Below are 19,058 nucleotides of genomic sequence, written 5' to 3'. Positions count from 1 at the left end.
GATTTATGCACCAATTTACCAGCTCGCGCGTGCAATGCGCAGCTACCTACCCCCCCAATCATCGGTGAACGAAACTGTGGCAGCTACAACCAGTGTACGACCAGTACCTGGTTCTTACAGCTGACAATGATGATGATGATGATCTCCATTTCGGTGATCTAACGTGTCTGACTAATAGCACATCAAAGAGGACACAACATTCCGGTGTTGGACGGATTTTTCAAAACCGTCATCTGGTCTTTCTTCTAGGTGCTCAACTGGCGGATGTCAGTTTGAACTGGAACGGGATCTCCACATCATCCCACAAAGCCGGGAGTTTCGTCTGGGGCACGGCACTGTCAGGTCTACTCAAGCACTAGATTGCACACAGAATAGTGACACTACTGGAACCCCCGAGAAATGCTACCTCCGGTCCTATCGTTATTCAACCGGCGAATTGTCAGACGTCAGGTGAATCTTGGCGTACGCGCCGAGCGTGAATCCTGGTGGACATGGAAGACTAAGGAAATGACAGGCGCAGCGTGCCGGCAATCCATCTGACCGTTACTGGGAAACCGAATTTGAGCGAAACCATCGAGGACCCAACTGGTTCGATTAACTGAAGAACTCGACTTGGAACCTGGAACCCCCTACTGTCTCGGAGGTTTATATCTGTATATCTCTCAAGCGCCACTGAGCTACTTCCGACGACCTCTCACCTGCTTTGCTAATAAGGTGATGAAGTCCCCAGTCAGCACTTGTCTGATCCATTTGCCTCTGTTTGTGAAAGAGGACTGTCTCAGACGACTAACGAAGGTCAGTAATAGTGCTCGTTTCTTAAAAAAAGGTCCCGTAGTGACTGCGATAATCACAGGGGGTCAGCTTGGCTCGTCATAATGAAACTCTTGGCGTCACCTGTCCTTCGACACCTTATGGTGGCTCGTGAGACACTCACTCGAGAGTTGCAAGTGTTATTTTCGCTTGGCAGGGCTTGTGCTGGACACATTCGTGCTCTTTAGGTGCTACAACAACGCCATACGTATAAGGAACCACAGGTTTGGTATTCCTGGATTTTCAAGGCGCATTTGACTTTGTTGACAAGTTTGTTCAGTGAGAGGAACCAGTATAAGTCAGTATTATGAGTCCATTGTGCCAGATTTCCGGACGTGCGACGATATACGGGGTGCTCTTCATAAGACTCTACAAAAGTAGTGCCCAACAAGGATACTGGCTGTCTCATCTCTATTCATATCTATGACCGACGAAATGAACCGAACGGTAGAAGGTCCACAAAGCCCCGGTGTTCTAATGAGTCATCCCGTCCTTTGGTATGCGCGTTGCATCCTTAAATCGTACGGTCGTGTTGCCCTGGACACGCCACTTCCAGTCCATAAATACACACTCAAGGGTGTCTGGCCAATATCCTGCTTTTGATGTGTATGCATTCGAGCAGCACAATTTCGGTGCGTCGACTGAGTTCAGTTAACACGTAATGTAGGCCAGACGATGCGACATCATAGTCCTGAGAGTAGCTTCAGTGATGGTTAGAGTGGCTAGCGATTAGGAATTTGGAATGCACATTGTGACCATACAGACACGTTTCTGAAAGACAAGGTACATAGATTCTCACTCTGGAAAGTGAAAGGTTATGCTTCTCGCTGTCCGATCTGTCTCAGACTGCAAGCTTTGAGTCTGGCAAGGTTGAAGCGGGATATCTTGTGAATAGGGGTTTCGCTGGCATGGTATTGAGCATCACCCCGGCCGCTGCGCGCCGAGGACGCCAAAAGACCAATGTGTAACCATCGATGTCTTCGGAATATTGTCCGCTTCTGGTGGGAACCCTGGATGAGCAATGCTGAAGTTCGTCGAATGGTATTCGGGAGAAATAACTCACCCTCGATAGATGAACTGATCACACTACATATGTTGCGCTGCCTTGGCCACGTGCTGCGTATGCCAGTCGACCGAATTCCTCGAAGGGCTCTTTTCGCACAACCATGTGAAGGATGGAAGAGAGCCAGAGGTGGTCAAACAATGACTTGGCAGCGAAGTATGAAAGCCATTAACAGCAAACTTAGTTACTGTGGTTATTGCCGTCTTCCTGGATCGGGACCCCAGTACGGGCCATATCAATGGTTAGAGACATTGTCAGACATGGCCCAGTCGCGCCCTCAATGGTGCTCATCCAAGCTGTTACCTTCAGTGGATTGCTCCCTTCCCAATCCCCCCACTTAACAGTCCACTTACAGGGATGTATTTGAGCAGTAATTTATCAGCTCCATTCCCCAATGCTCAGCTACCTACCCCACCTCCCCAAACCATCGGTGAACGAAACTGTGGCAGCTACAACCACAACGGTCATTATACCTAAGAATGATGATGATGATCGCCCTTTGCGGCATCTAGGTAGCTGAGGTGCTGGGCAATAGGGAGGAGCCTGATCCTTAGCGCAGCCGAAACTACGCTCGGAAACACTGGTAGCTGGCAACTGAAGTTCCAGTTCATCTGCCTCTTCTAACTCACTCCTACGCAGGACGCCCAAGTGACCTTTTACTCCTGGCAAATCGCTGATAAACTATTCGGAACCTGTCGGGTGCGCCTCATACACCACGCATGAGTAGTTTGAAACCAGGGTTTATTAACAGAACCGATACGCCGGACATACGATTTCTTTCTGCACTTAAGTGGAGACCTCTGCCACTAGATCGAAGCGTATAGGACTTCTTCGGGGCGGGATGGCTCAACTGATTAGAGCGCGGTTTGGAAGGCCCATGGTTCAAACCCGACCTCTACCTCTCGGCCTCCCCTGTCTTAACTTGGACAGCCTGACAGTATCCCAGTCCTCTTGCTTCCTTTGTGGCATGGCAGCCAGACACCGAAAGGATGTTATAGCTGAACGATTTATAGGACTTCCTCTGTAACGAGTCTGCGCGACACATCGTTTGAAAGCACTTTCGAAGGTGCGGGATACAACTAATAATCATTTTTTAAACAGTTACTTGCAACCATGCTCAGACTTTTAAAGGCTCTGATTTATAAACTTGGGCAGTGTCCGTTGAGGCCCTGCAAGATTCCACGATGTAACAAGACGGATTTCCTGGACTATTCATCACGATCAAGGCAGGCCGACAGTCTCTGGGGAGAGGGTTCTCAGTGAACGGTTACCTATTTGGATGAGACCGAATATCGTTGATGAAGATGTCATGAATTGATTGATCATAAGAGTAGCGATCGCGCTCGAAGATGTTCACTTTCTGTAGAAACCACTTGCCTGCCCGACTCCTATTTAGCCACCTGTTAGTTTCGGGGTCATATCCGGGACAACCGGCATGGAAAAGTCAGGTAAAGTGACCTCGTGAGTATTACTCTTTTACGTCCCACAGATGCCATTTTTGCTTGCCTCACATCAATTTCACATTTTATATCGAAGGCCAAATAGAAGGCAGTACGAGCTTGGGTAGATTCGAGCAGCTAGTGCTCGAAGCTGCTAACCGGAAGGTCCATGGTCCGAATCTAACTCTGACATTTCCAGTGGCTTTATTTAGACCTAGGCAACTTGTCAATTTCCCAGCCCTCTTGCCTGACTCGTGTTGCACGGTAGCCCTGCACCTGAAGGGTGTCACAGCTAAACGATTATTGTTCACTTCACAGTGTTCCTCTCGCCTCTGTCCGACTCCGTAACTCGGTATTGGTTTTGAATTGCCAGCGCATTGAACGTCCAGGAGTCCACTGTATTCACGTCGCTTTTCAGTGCTTTGATTGAACGGTTCTTCTGATGTGGAAGTAAGTACCGTGTACACACATGTGTTTAAATTTTCTATGTAGTTATGCATGGTGGCCTAACTCTTGCTTCTGCGTGAATCTACAATCCTGACAATCTGGATGGTGAGTGCCATGGTTCGTATACCAAGGTTCTCATAAGGTGTCTGTAACACTTTAAACGAGACTGTAGAATTAAATAATTTCAGATCAAGAATTGGACTATTTTTCAACCTCTTGTTAACGTACTGCACCACTACTGCGCTTTCTTGTATAGTTTCGGTGTGTTATATTTGCCTGTTAATTTTAGTCGGTACTTTGTTTTTTAGCGAGTCCCCCCGATCTTATGTTGTCCAGACTGTCGCGTTTCCTGGCAGGCCGCAGGTTGGATACAGCTCTCTGGGCGTGTCCACGTAGTTACAGTTCTTCCACCTGCCATACAATCTCTAATTCTGTGAAAACGACGAATCGTCCACGTAAGTCACCACTTGTTGGCAGACAAGCGCCACTCACACTAACACCGGCCGCGGTTGTGCGCATAAAGGAATTGCTCAGACAACGTCCAGATGCTGTTGGGCTGCGTGTCGGCGTAAAGACACGTGGTTGTAGTGGGTTATCGTATACGTTGGAGTTCTGTACCGACGGGCAGCGTGAGGGAGACGAAGCGGTGGAACAAGATGGTGTCAAGGTTTTTATTGATCGCCGAGCACAACTAAGTCTTCTTGGAACTGAAATGGATTTTCAAGAGGGAGTTCTTGCCAGTGAATTTTTGTTTAATAACCCGAACGTCAAGGGGACCTGTGGCTGTGGCGAAAGCTTTCACCTTTGATAAAAGATAAAGCGATGAAAGACCAATTAGTTTGTTATTTTTTGGCTATCGAACTCCCTATTTTTATTTCTGATATTTCGCTGTACAGTCTTAATTTATCTTATTTCCATCAGTCAGACGAACTCGACGGTTTTGATTCACTTTCTGGAAAGATAATTCTTTGGGGCGTTGAAGCAGATCAGTTGTCATGACGATGACGCTCCGAGATGTGGTTGGTAAATAGCGAGATCCTTGGTGTTAGTTTGCGCCCACCTAACCCGGATAAACGTTAGTCGTAACCAACTCGAGGTGCTTACCTTTGGCACTTAACCTCTCCTACTTTGTCTTCTCTCAGAGCAGGATTTTACACAGATAACCAAGCTCGCCTCTATGGGCGTGAGGTTTCGCTGTTTAACACTGTTGTTAATGTGAAAATAGAGAGAGGCAGTTCCAATGGAGGGTTCGCAACAAGCCTCCCCCGCCAGATTTCTCTCCTGGAGTGGTCACCTAGACTTCCATAATAAGTCAATGATTTTCTTTCCGGAGTACCTACTTTACCTCCCGAAGAAAAGTCATGAACTCCAGCATCTGCTGTAGAGCACAAACAAACACCACATATTTCGATTGAAATACAATCCAACACACCGATGCTTCATATCATACTCAAAATATGGGTAAACTAACTTATCTTTACGGTGGCAGCCTGAACTCTTCATTGCCAATACTGTCTTCCGACTTCTTGGTTAGAACATTAGTAATAATATCGTTTTTGTTTGTCGATAGATATCTGAGCATCACTTGCTGGTGTCTCTGACTGGGCCTCATCGTGATGCGACGTTCTGCTCGCCCAAATCTATTTCATTGTAATGGAGGTTGCAATAGTTGTGACAGTTTTTCCTTCAATTTGGGCTAATTGAGTGGTCTTAATTTGACCACTGCTGTCTTACAATCAGGATTTTTAACGAAAGGTTTTAGTTGAGAAGCCTAATTTTCAACCTGTCTAGGTTTTGGCGCCTTGGCACTATCCTAGCCCACGTACAACCATGATAGTTAAGCACCATGATGTATTACTGGTGCATTGTTCTTGGTGTTTTCGAAAAATCTTAACTGACTGGCGCTCATCTGCGGTACGAAATGGGGAGAATGATTGAAAAAAGCTGCGGACTTAGTGCGAAAAGGAACCTAGTATCCACAGAGAAATCGATCAGTAAAATGTGACACGAACTTCGAACAGCATTGCAATAAAGATACCTGAACATCATAACGGTGTAAGGCGCCGTCGGCAGGATGGGCCCAATATCCTTTTTTCACTTTACCTGACATGAGAGGAGCATTCAACCACGAAAAAATGATTAGGGAAATGACACTGTCGCTACTTGGATAGATCATGTCCCTTAGGGCTTACAACCACTTGCAACAAAGGTCACAGTGCTTCCAGAAAACGCGTGAAAATCCTTGCAGTCCCTTCGACTACTTTTTTTTTATTTCGCGTTGCCACATGGCCTATTGCTCCCAAAATTTCCGCCAACGGGTGCCTCGAATGGGAAACCGCGTCCCATTTGCCGTTCTAGCGATTCGGATTGTTTGTGGGATTACGCACCATTTCATTGAAGATGTGTTTCATTTAGCTAGTGCGTATGTTACGAGTTCACTGGTGACGGGGCGTCTGAATAATGTAGACTTCTTCTGAGTGTATATAACGTATGGCCGAAAGCTACTTGAGACACAAGTTCGGGAAAGGCGAACGAAAATTGTCTCGTAAAATATGGTCACTGTGACCTTGAGGCTAACAAGGAAGAGGATTATCGAGGGCAATCTATTTTTGTGACAGGATTTTCTTCAACGAACTGCTTGGTTCCTCGCGAATAAGGAATATCCAAAATTTTGAAGTATCTGTTGCGGTTCCTTGGACGATGAAATGGTCAAGGTATCCAGTAGTCGAATGAAACGAAGAACAATGGAGCAGAGATACCGTTCAACAAATGACACGAAGTCAAGTCAGTGCTGCATGAAAGAACAGAAGCAATGACCTGTCAGCCGGTGCCAAGGTTTTTATAAGGGATCCAAAAATCGTGCGTGTATCCAAACAAGGCAGTTCCTCAACTTTTTATTTTGGTTTGCGGAGCGGCAGTTATTTTCCGATATACCTCCAAAGGTCATCCGTGTCACTTGGTTATTCAGTGAAGATATGCTTGTTTATGGTTGGCAAAAGTTTACTGAAGTAATTCTCGTCATAAAGAACTTGTCCCATTTCCCAACCACTTCAATGAGGCTCTTTAACGTATTTATGACGTTCATATGTCAGCTTGTATGTAGAAAACTGCGCAATGCTCCAAAGGAGAGAGTCTCGATGCCGGTGGAACCGAATAAACGGTTGGCCGTTGCTGGTTGGTTTCTGACGCTTAATTCGCCAAGAAACGAGATGACTGGTATTCAGTTAATTGGGAAAGGCTTGGAAGAGATGAGTGGTAATTTTCAAGACGAGATGGGTTACCGTTTATGCCGTCATAACAACTGGCTGAACGTGTTGTCGATTTAGCTGACCTGCCAGGGACAGGTTAGGTGTTTTCCCTTGGCTTAGTTGTTAAGATCAGTCATGACCCCAGTGACCAAGTGATTGCTAACGCAAGGATCTTTCTGGGAGGTACACTGACTATTGTTAGTAGATTCCGAGTCAAAATAACTGTCCGCCAGTTACGTCATACGACGTCAGTTGTTGTGCTAAAGCGAATAACTTCCAGTGGGTTTATGGGCCGTCCCGGTAGTTACCGGAGTACAAATTATGGTTGTGCTCGCTTAATCGACGTGAGTGATACGACCAGGGTTAACGCTTACTTTCATTTCGCCGAGAAGTATGCTTTGAGGTCTCTGACATCGGACCTTTCACCATCCAACGGGACGATGAAGGTGCTTGATCGACGCGGAAAGGTATGAACGGAGTATTTTTGCATCATTCTTACCCGGAAATCTCTGCCAATCTGCTTAAAAAAAAGAACAACGAGTACATTGCCTTTTGTAGAATAACACAACTGATTATATATTGGTTTAAAGGTTGCTGTTGCGGATTAAATTGCGTTTTCTGTAGGTGATCACATATTTGAAGCGAGGCATTACCATACTGCTCATTTGGAACCCACAAAGCTCTTGAAGGCAACTGAAAGTTTGTGGCAGGATTATCGACTGTAAGGAACCAAGAGTAAGTAACAGCAAACGAGGAATTGATACGAGAGAACCTGAGGTCTATTGTAGCCAAATCGGAATGGTATATCGGAAAACTGGATAAAATTATCAAGAGCTACGAATCACATACTGGGGTAGAACGAAAACTGAGAGGTGGTTTCTAAACTTGAATCAAAATTTACTCGAAATACCATGACAGGTAGCAAATATTGGATGGTACCCAAACGGCATGGAGTAAAAGCAAAGGTGCAAGCATTATGAGGGGTATTCCTGTCCCACTGTACTGATATATTGTTTGCTGACAGTGCTCAGACTTTTAGCAGATGGAGTGGGGTAAGTCAACACAATGCCTTAAAATCGGAAGAAAGAGCAGCTCATGTACGCGTAGTCCCAACGAAGACTCCTACTTCGAGTTGGTACGCAACCGTCAATGTTCACTAGACTAGCAACTATCGACTGGGCGTTTTAGGTTCATACGTGTAATGATACCTCTTGGTTTAATTAAGCTGTTTCAGACTTCGGATGAGCCACAAATCCAACAACAAAGGTTGAACAGGCACATTACCTGGTGAGCCCTGATCAATTCGACCTACTACTGAGGCGGTACAGTATTCCACAACTGCCGGTGGCCCTCGGATGTCAACATAAGCGTGTAAAATCGAAAAGAAACGCTTCTTGTGGCAACATTCTGAGTATCTGCTGATATTTCGTTTCCCATTTTTACTGGTGTTATTCAGTTCTTGCTAAACCAAATGTGGCTTTATTGCACCAAGATTTTATGCTTCTTACGGAACGAACCGGGTGTGTCAACGGAATCAGTTATAGGCTAGAACACACTTGGCAGCCATTGGAAAAGTGCAAAGGGTATGGAAATCAACACAAAATCAACGACCAATTCATGGCAAGTTCTCGGTGAAAACAAAGCAGTAAAATCTTTATTTCTGTCTGGTAAAAGTTCCGATGAAAACGTCCAACAGTGTGGTACATGAACAGGCATGTATCGACGTATTGCACGAGAACGTCACGTAAAACTAGATAAGTGACTGCAAACAGAAAAGACTAAAGATGAAACCATTCAAGGCATGCAGAACTAAGGCAAAAACATTGAGAAAGATAGGCGAAGTGAGAAAACAGGTGAGAAGTCATGGACCTAAAATGTCAGCAGCGAGACCTGAGGGGCACGGACGATTGCAACGACGTTGGAGATCACTCAGTGGCTTGCCATGGAGCAAACAAACGAGGACGACCGTCATGTTATCACAACCAAGACCATTGGTGTGGCAGTCTGGAGCAAGACAACGCATCATCAATTCCTCACAAACCTATGAACAATGAACAAAACTGAAAATGTAGTTCTAGTTGGGAACGGAAATTTTACAAAGAACTAGGAAAAATATGCGGCATATAAGCACAGACTCATGGGTTTATGCAGATATGTACATGCAAACCACAGAACTACCAGTCGTGAACAGATGACCATTTCTATCTATGCGGACTAGATGTGGTTAACACTATAACTCGGCACGCACATCAGACCTTCCGATAACCCACTCTACAATTTCGCAATCGATTACTGTATCTTATGTGAACCGAATTTGTTTGGACTGGACGCAAACATGCTATCAGTGTACCTAATAGATCGATGTCCTTTCGCGCATGAATTGATCATGCATCACAAGTGACCCAAACGCAAAGGGAAAGCTAGGTGAAAAATCTAAATGACACAATCAATTTGTGCAGAAAGGAAATAGACCGACTATAATGTCACCCGTGTCACAGCCGGACTCAACTACACAGATTAACGATGCCCATTTCGCGAAAATACTTGTAAAAACAAATATTTCTGTTTTCAATTAGAGAGTGGGTTTGGTAAAAAAGGAGGAATACCCTCGATATTCTAATAAGAAGTAGGCTAAATGCTCCATAATATCCTGTCCGCTATCACTACAGGACACCTGAACCGGATGTCCACACACACGTTCTATTTAAAGGAGGAGGGATGATTTTTATCTCCCAGTGCTAATAAGAGTAGGCTAAAAGCTCCATAATATCCTGTCCGCTATCACTACAGGACACCTGAACCGGATGTCCACACACACGTTCTATTTAAAGGAGGAGGGATGATTTTTATCTCCCAGTATCTGGATTGAAGGGGACGTATCTTTTTTTGGAATAAGTTTACTGTAGAAACAATATTTGATAAAGGCTCACAGAGCGGCCAAGGGATTACCGAGGGGTCATATTACAATGACCAGCTGGTTTCAATAGGTTGTGTCAATGACGTGAGAAGTTCACGTGAGAACAAACTGACTTCCGAGTTGGATGTGGGTGCATCGACCAATAGTTTACATGTAACTAGACCACAGGACACTACCAATTACAACAGCCAATCAGTGAGGTGTTCCTAGACAGACGTGCAGCCACTGATTGTAATGACCAAAATAGACTACGTGAATGTGCATTGCGACGTGAGGTACTTGACATGTACGTAGCTGTCCTGAAATCATTGTATCGCAACACGTTATTTAGTTAGGCTTTACGGTGTACAGCCACAGCCATAATACCTTTTAATTGGAGTGGAACAGTTATGTCCCGCTTTACTCTGCTGATAACGCTTTGCTACACAAGTTAACTAAAGGTCGTACTGTTGGTGATGGGATACAACGTTTTCAGGTTGCGGAATGCTAGACATAGAAAAAGTTAATCAAAACACTCCAGAGGATGAAAGCGCTGTGGCCATTCAGACATAGCTGAATAAACTTGCGATCAAAATGAAGTATCCTTTGCGCCGTGGTGGCAGCCACAGCTTACCCGCAGTGACCAAACGGATGAATTTGAAGTTGTCTGGAGTCTTGCACCATATCTGGTGGACAAGTTTGAGAAGCTTCACTACGGATCGGCAAGGCTGGATCTGTAGTTATCAACATGAAGCATCTATGTTTCACATCGGAATGATTCGTATTTGGCGCCACTCCACGTGCAATGCCAATATAAGGCGGCGAAATTCGGTTGATTAGAAGTGAATATGTTCGGAAAATATTGGTGTTTGGTGACCGTTGTTCGCAAGTCATTGCTTGCGACTAGTAGCAATCCAGAAATGCATCAAGAGTGCTCGGTTCATCCAGTCCACTCACACAGACCTACATGACACTGAATCGAATGGGTAGGGCAAGTTTTACATAAGTCAGCGCGACGCCTTACGTTTTGTGCTAACTGGAAAGAACGACGGGACCGATGCTGTACCGGAAGAGTACGAATGGCAACAGGTTCACAAGGAGTAGGTTTGCCCAGGCCTCCGGACTGGAGCCAAAATATACCTAGACGGTAAGGTTGGAAACACTAGTGGATAAAGCTCAGTACGGAACTGAGTGGAGAGTGCGCACCAGCAATGTGACGCATACCTACCCATTTCGCAAAGCGGAAAATATCAAAGATAAAGCATGTAACAATCCTATCGGGAATATGTTCATTCACTGATACTTCTCCAACCTACTTTTTATGTTTCTGGTGCTCAGTCTGCACAGGCCGTCGTGAACAACATATATAACTGGTGTCTTAGGTGGACGAGTGGTTGACCTGCTGGGCGTCTGCGCACTGTAGGCACACCACGGGTGGGTTGCACCGAACTGGACGCCATATGCAAGCAGATGATGCCGATATAGACCTGACGGAATAAGGTCGGCGGACAAACACACCGGAGACTGTCGGATAACGTTGGCCAGTCCCAAGCATGACGACATAGTAGGAAGCTCTAGAAATAGCACCTTTACACCAAGAGGCAGGCATTACCTGTGGGTTGCTCCAAGTTTAATAGTGAAACCACGTTTGTTCAAACAAACAAAGGTAACAAAGGACCTATTATCGCGCCGTTTAAGTTTAAGTGACTAGCGAGGCACCAAGCCAGTAGCTGTCATTTTACGGTATTACAGTGTAGTGTAGGAGTTGATTAAAAAGTGGAAACCAACACTGGATGGATATCTGTGAGAGCCTTGCCACCACCGCTGTGGTTAGGCACATAAATCCAAGAAGTTAGCCTATCCACAAGAGGGTAATAACCAAAATAGGACCCTAGCTACTCACGATCATCACCGGTTGGATCAGTGAAAATGCCGGTGTATTCATCTCCTTGAAGACAATGCTGCCCAAATATCTGACGACAAGACATTGATCAGAAACTACTTGGACGCGAGTTTTGAAGACTCAACAGTGTCTCTGATATCGGAAATAGAAAACTAAGTGATGGGTGGAGGGAGTCAGTAACCGTGTCTGACGCTATTTAATGCACTAAGGGTCCCAAGACGAGAAAACCAAGACAAATAGTAAAGTTCTGAAGACACCAAGCTAAGTGACTCACTTTCTCCGGAGTGACTCCGTAGCTAAGTCGTAGACGAATGAAACTGACGACCTCCTGATTAGTCATAACATCCCAAATACCGTCACAACATAATACAAGGAATTCGTCCTCCTCAGCCGATAGGCGACGAGAATACACGTCAGGATTTGCGGAAACTATCTGATTCTCCGCGTTTTGTCGGGGATTACGTTTGAAAACAAAATCGCCGAATGCCCGGGAGAGAGCAAGATTTCCATTCACACGGTTAGCATCAACCCAACCACCAGCGGCCAAAATACGCTCCTTCTCTCTGCGCAGTGTCGGCTTGTGATCTGTGGACAGCGGCTCCGCGACACCCCGTCGACTGCAAACAGCTCGACTATCACCAGCATTACCACAGTACAGCATCTGGTCTCGGAGCAATACTATGATGCCAGTGGAACCTGCCAACTCATCCCCAGGATTTGTGAAGCGCGTTGAATTTGTAGCAGCTCGATCATCTCGAGAGCTTGCTGCATCTGCTTTTGGAGGCAAATCCCGAGATGATTGAGAAGTGTTCGTCGTGGAGCTTGAACGAGGAGAAACAGCACAGTCTTTTTCAGCGGGAACTTGCTGATTGACTGTGTAAGAAGTCATCTCGGCCTGCATTTCAGCATCCAGCAATAGGAATGCTCGTCGTACAGCCTCTTTGATATCATTCCTCACTGATATACACAAAGATTAAAAAATAGAAATCTAACTTCTGTAATAACTGGAAGTCCTACTGGAAATAAGTTGACGTGAGACAAACGAGATCATTTAACAGAACGTCACTCCTAATTGTCCAGCAAGTAGCCAAGAAAACATAATACATCAGGTAACCACATTTGAAGGAAAATAATGACAAATTACCATGTCTTGTAACATAAAATATCCCATCATTAAATCATGTCCAACTGCATCATCAAGATTAGTGAGTAATTTTGCAGTTGTAGGCCCGTGGAGTTTAAGCCTATCGCACAGTCATTAGGTGACGGGAAATTCGTTGGTTGTTCCAGCATCAAGATAAAATTTACCCATGGCTATATTCTAACATGAGATTTACTGAAGGATGCCTGTTGTATGTTCCCTTCTTGCTCATGCAACGGGTACTCGCGAGGAAGCATTTCTGAGCCAAATTATTAGTTAACGATAACTGTACTATTCCTGATGCAGCTGATTTAAGTATCACAAACGAGTAAATGTTATAAACGCTCAACAACGTATCATCAAAAAATGTGCTTTTTTAGAGACGTTAGGCAAGATGACGAGGTACTCCAAGGAGGTACCCATAAGCATAAGAAGTGTTTTTGTGATATGTACAAGGAGATCTCGGAGGTAACCGGACGGATTAAGTCAGAGACAGTCAGTGACAGTCAGAGACGTTTTACCGAAAACCGAAAACGAAGGGAAAATAATGGCAAGCGAAGACAATGTCCCAATTCGGGCAACTCCTAACGGAGCTGAGAAAGGGAAGATTTCAACGTACCATACTCTGGCTGTGCCACTATCTTTTCGTGCAAGTACATTCCAGCATGTTGAGCAACTCTAGTTCCCCCATGCCCGTCGAAAACAGAGAAGTAAGCAGCTTTTGGATCCCCCGGCAATTCCAATAAGCAAGTATGCGCGTCTTCCATGTGAACACGCCAGCCTTGCATACATGAGGCAGCGACGATGTAACTATCGTTGGACCAGGTGCTAGTAAGTTTTGTTGTAACTGGTGCAGATAGGGCTTGACCCATGCCTTCAGGAGTTTAAGAATTTGATCCCATAAGGGACAGACATATTCACTGGACCATGCACCGTAGGATAATACTGGAACATTCCGAGTTGATCGAATATGAAAAATGTCGGAAAGAACACGATATTCTGGTCAACAATGCAACAGAGCCACTGGAATGATAAATAATCAACGATAACCAAGAAACCATAGATTGTGCAGAGTGTGGGGATCATGTAACCAGGTAAGAGAGACATAACACGTCTGCCGTACTTAGTACACTGACGCACAACGCAAAATCTCGGGTTTTCTGCATAACACTCACCTTTATCAAAGGTTTGGCGAAATCCGAATCATGGGTTTATTTGCGGTCCGCATAGCATAACGCACCTGGACAGAGGTTACGCCAAAGTAGACGTATTCCATAAGCTGTGGTACCCTTTCGGTGCGTACCCAGTATGCCATGAGAAAAAGCGGGAGTTGCGAGACTAGCAGATCGTCCAAACAATAAGAGGCGCAATCGAAGAGATGGGTATCATCATCATCATCGACAGCATGACATCAGTGTTCAACACCAATGCTTCCCTACCGTACAACCATGATTTATTCGAAAGCCTTATTGTGAAGAAAAGAATGAAGCTGGAGGAGGAAGGGTCTTAGTACTAGCTTACTATAATCATTCCGAGGTGCCTACACCTCCAAACATTCACTCAGGCAATCCGTATAGGAACTGACAACAAGAACGCCACTGACATAGGTTGCAGTGTCTCCAACCAGGCGCCGTGGGGATCACGCGGTCCCATCCCGGAAGGCGGGTAGCGCCGAAAGCACCCAAGTGTTTCGTGATTTCCTTCACATCCCTCCGCCAAGTCAACAGCTGGCCACCTCTCTGCTTCCGCCACTCTGAATTGGCATGGAGAACAGCATTCTCTTCGGCAAACGATGGTTAGGCACACGCGGCATATGTCTCGACCAACGCAGCTTCAGATGCTGGACACATTCTTCAATGGAAGTTCCTGCTGCACAACCGTAAACTCGCTTTTTAATTGCCTCGTTACGGATCCGCCGGCATCAAACTACACGAGCTATGATTCTGAGACCACGGTTGTCGGATATCTGAAAACGTCTCAGGCTGCTCGAACGGGCCAGGTCTCACAGCCATATAACAAAACAGCCCACACTGTACAATCAGGTGAAAAATGCTTGGAACCGATTGAGTGATCATCGTTTTCGAAAAAGTTTAGTGACAATCGGTAGATTTATTGCTAGGCTCCGTTTCGCTTTTGACACAAAAGCTTCCTGAGGCCAAGTGACCAGGTTTCTAGGTTGATCGAGATTTAAGGTGCACTGTATCTTGATACGTACGTCCCATTAGATTCAGAGGTGCACCACTCCGACGCCATAGGTATCTCAAATTAGCAAACGCGACCCGGGCCCTGCATATTCGTGAACTGACCTCATCTGTCATACTACAATCAGAACCAATACAACTTCCAAAGCCTTTGGCTCAAGAGTCTAACAGCAAGACAGCGACGTTTGGCGGGAAATGCAGATGCATTCCCATTTCTATGGAACAAGTCGCCACATGCCCTAACCCCCAATCTGGAGGGCCAGAAAACTGAGTTCATCAGACCTCTAACCACTGACCAACCTGGTATGAGAAAAAACCGCTCAGCTGTAACACCATTCCCGTGCCTGACTGTCATCCTACCCGAAGAAAGCATGAGGGTTGGGATACTGCCAGGTTGGCCAATCCTAGACAAGTCGACAGGCAGAGGTCAGGTTCGAACCACGGATCTTCCGGTCGCGGGGACACCCCAGTGTAGCTCACTGGGTCGCTGAGGTGCGCAAACCGTCACACCACGGTAAGGTCCGGTCTCTTTGTGACGGAAGAGATGAGGATGGATCTGAACAACACGCTCTTCGGTCAGGAGCTCACGCCTCAACACACAAGGCAGCCGGAGTAACTGAGCACTAAGGATGGAAAGAAGAACAGCGAGTTTGGCGCAAGGTGCCGTGATTTAAATAAGATCCAGTTTGCCCTTTCGAACGAGAAACCCCAGGCGTGGTATCCCAATCCTCTTAGTTGGGACACCTGCATGTTACACAAATATTCCATCTCAAAATCTGTAGCATCTACGGACTGAACTACAAAATCAATTCGGACCGTCAGTTCATGTTCACCATGCCCAACTGCCATTTACCCACCGTTTTTCTAATGCTTGTGGTATAAGGATGATGTATACGCCTACAGTCTTCTATGCGATCCACAACTTACTGCGACGGACTCTTGCGCTCGTGTTTTTTTTTCAAATCCAACGAATAAAATTCAGCCTCTTGGGATTTCAAATTATGTGCTGTCTACAAATTACTGAATGGCAAAAAGCGCTACTTTTTTTAAAATTCAACTGTAAACAGACTTCACTATAGTGTGGAAGTTTCTCACTATCTATGCTTTCAACGCACAGCCAGATATACAGACACATATAATGAGCAGGTAACCAGCTCCTTCAGACACCAGAACAACAGAGAGATACACCAGAGAACGCCACAAACCGAGTGACCGCAACCCCCAGTTCGGTTTTGCTTTACAGCAACGAACTGTATACAGAAGTGAATGATACCAACTATTACAGGTTTCTTCGCCAAGGATAAACAGAGAAAGGCATGTCAGTCTCGTGCTGGAATTGACCCAAACAGCTCATTGACATCAAATGGTTCTGTTTGCTCGATATGGCAGGAAGTGAGAGGTACACAGAGGACGGGATAGCTTTGGTGTAAGACTGCTATCGGCTGCGTGACAAAACTGCACTGGTTTGTTCCGTCCCGAGGTCTCCATCCGGGGAGACAGCAGTTACCAACTCGACTGAGCAGTCGAGATGCTGAGGTTAGGTTCGAACCACATACCTTCCGGTCACTGAGTTCGCGCTTTAACCAACCCTGGTGGGTTTTCTTACGACGTTCTTAGGTCCGATTTTAGTAATGGAATCACCGTCAAGGCACTCCACTGTTCGTCATTCCATATATTTTAAAGTAAGGTCATTAGAGGGTGCTTAGAGCGCGAATTTATAGTGGGAAGGTCCGTGGTTCGAACCGACCTGTGTCCCTCGACTTCCCCCGTCTAGGTTTGGGCAACCTGGCAGTATTTCAGCCCTCTCGCTTCCTTCAGGTGGCATAGAAGCTACACACTGAAAGGGTATTGCAACTGGACCATAAGGGTACGGCAGTGAAGCATCGGTGTTGAACACTGATGTCATGCTGTCGATGACGATAAGGTCATCAGGTCGGCAACAAAAAACTCACCACCCTCTTTGGAGAATGCAAAATGCAAACCATCTGGACCAGGTTCATCGCATTAATTAAGGAAATTAAACGTTGTTGACGGAGGACAGATTTGGACATTAAAATCCGGTTCATTTCGCTCTTCCAGAAATTGAGCTGATACGCCCCAGCTCAGCTGTTCAGGCCATCGTCCAAGAGGACGTTTCTGTCAATGGATTGAGGTCCCATGCTTTTCAGAATTTGTTCCACTAACATCCAACCTCCTCGGGCCCGTTGGTCGGATTATCTCTTTTAACTCGCTTTTAACTCTGCAAAACCTTCCCCTCTTATGAGGATTTGGCGGTCCATCAACGCTCCTCGTCATCTGAGGTATTGTGCACGCCGTCACGTTCGTTTGTTGCTGGTACAGTTTTTATGGCTTCAATCAGAGTTGCTGATCGTGACCAGATCCAATGTTTATTGGGGTGTGCGACGGACCTCGGATAGACGGGTTGCAGAGCTATGATCATGGCTTCTTTCACCCTTTTCCAACCACCATCCAAATCACCATTAATTCGGTCGTGCTGGCCGAGTTCTGGAAGCATTTCAGTCAACTCGGAGCAATGATCTTGGACCATAGAGACGCTTTGCAAGCTAATGAGATGCAACTAGCATAACCCTGTGTTATATTCGCATCCAAGAAGCCACCTGAAAATAGCTTCGGGAGGATCAGCGAAAGCAGTGGTGAAATTGTTCCGGAGTATTGGTTACGCGACACAACGAAAAACGAACGCTGTTTCTAATTCTACAGGGACCGTTTCCCCGAGAGTGTGGCTTCTGATGAACCTTCCGCAGCGGCAACTAAAGAATGTGAGGCGTTCAGGGTCGGCGGAACATAGTCTTCGAACATGCTCGTAAGAATTCAGAAAGTGACACTGTAAGTTAAGAAAATTGTGCGGAAAGTTACGTTGGCTTTGAAAGAGGAAGTCAACGCCCGAATCTCAAAGGTCAGAATTGCTTTCGCTAATCTGCGCGAATAATGCACCACTAGCGTGTATAACTGGGTCTCAAAGGACGAGTATATCAGACTACATTGTATTGTTCTATAGCTGCTTGAGTTGGCCATCTCGTGAGGGGGATAAGAGATCTTCAGGTCTTTGACCACTGATGTATCGGAACTAAAGCTGGAATAGGATGAAACCAGCAAATTCGGGACGGAGTAACCAGGAAACCAGTCTTTGGTGAAGTAGACGGTACTTCACTCAAAAATTGCGTCACACACCGTAATCTGTGGTTGGGTCACTCGCAACGAGTTTCGAGTGACCGTCTGCCAAAAAAGGCACTGTTTCCGTTTTCTAAAGTCAAAGTGACGCAAACTTAGAAGTGGATACACTCAGATATGGTAGAAGGGAATGATTAATATTACGTGACACTCCTTGTCCTTGGTAGGAGACAATGAAAGTAACGGCTAGTCAATGTCATTGGCGTCCATGTTATCGGTTTCTGTCGAGATCTCCTGACTGATTGTGAGTATTAAAGGCTATGCTTTATTCAGATAAACTGGCATGGTTGTATGGCAGTGAAGCACTTGTATTCTCTGGTGTTTCTGTCAATGGTTACAATGACAGCAGTAATAAGGAGTGAAAGGGTCATGGGATTATGGAAGAGTTGAGATGATGCGAGAGTAATGGTGTAGGGAATCGGATGAGGGTGCTTAAACGGAGTTCATCCGTGACAGGAGATACCAGTTGATTTCTTGAAAGATATTGTTCAAGAAACAATCGGTCCAAGGCTCATTTGAAAATGTGAACATCCTAAGCACAGGCCGCCAACTGGGGAAGTCTGTTCCAGAAGAGAATAAAAATCAACGAAAAAATCATGAAGGTCACGGAGATTGGCTTTATACGTAAAGGGTGAAATATTTGAAGGAGCGGTTCCGGAAAACATTTAAGGGACGGAGGAAACCAGCAGGATGGCACCTCTAGCTGAGACGGAATAAC

General features: G+C 45.7%; 2 protein-coding genes across 2 annotated transcripts; one reads left to right on the top strand and one right to left on the bottom strand.

Moving 5' to 3' along the window:
• Nucleotides 1-399: 399 nt before the first annotated feature.
• Nucleotides 400-8,642, top strand: T265_03994 (hypothetical protein; the record flags this gene model as incomplete). Its single annotated transcript, XM_009168612.1, has 3 exons — nt 400-475; nt 4,068-4,499; nt 8,464-8,642. The coding sequence occupies 3 exons, from the start codon at nt 400-402 to the stop codon at nt 8,640-8,642; spliced, it is 687 nt and encodes a 228-aa protein (XP_009166876.1).
• Nucleotides 8,435-13,972, bottom strand: T265_03995 (hypothetical protein; the record flags this gene model as incomplete). Its single annotated transcript, XM_009168613.1, has 3 exons — nt 8,435-9,048; nt 12,081-12,763; nt 13,567-13,972. The coding sequence occupies 3 exons, from the start codon at nt 13,817-13,819 to the stop codon at nt 8,869-8,871; spliced, it is 1,116 nt and encodes a 371-aa protein (XP_009166877.1).
• Between the last annotated feature and the right edge of the window lie 5,086 nt (nt 13,973-19,058).

This window comes from Opisthorchis viverrini (genome assembly GCF_000715545.1).
Source record: "Opisthorchis viverrini unplaced genomic scaffold opera_v5_62, whole genome shotgun sequence".
Taxonomy (NCBI): domain Eukaryota; kingdom Metazoa; phylum Platyhelminthes; class Trematoda; order Opisthorchiida; family Opisthorchiidae; genus Opisthorchis; species Opisthorchis viverrini.
Note: the sequence above shows the minus strand (reverse complement) of the source record. Positions and strands in the feature narration are given on the sequence as shown.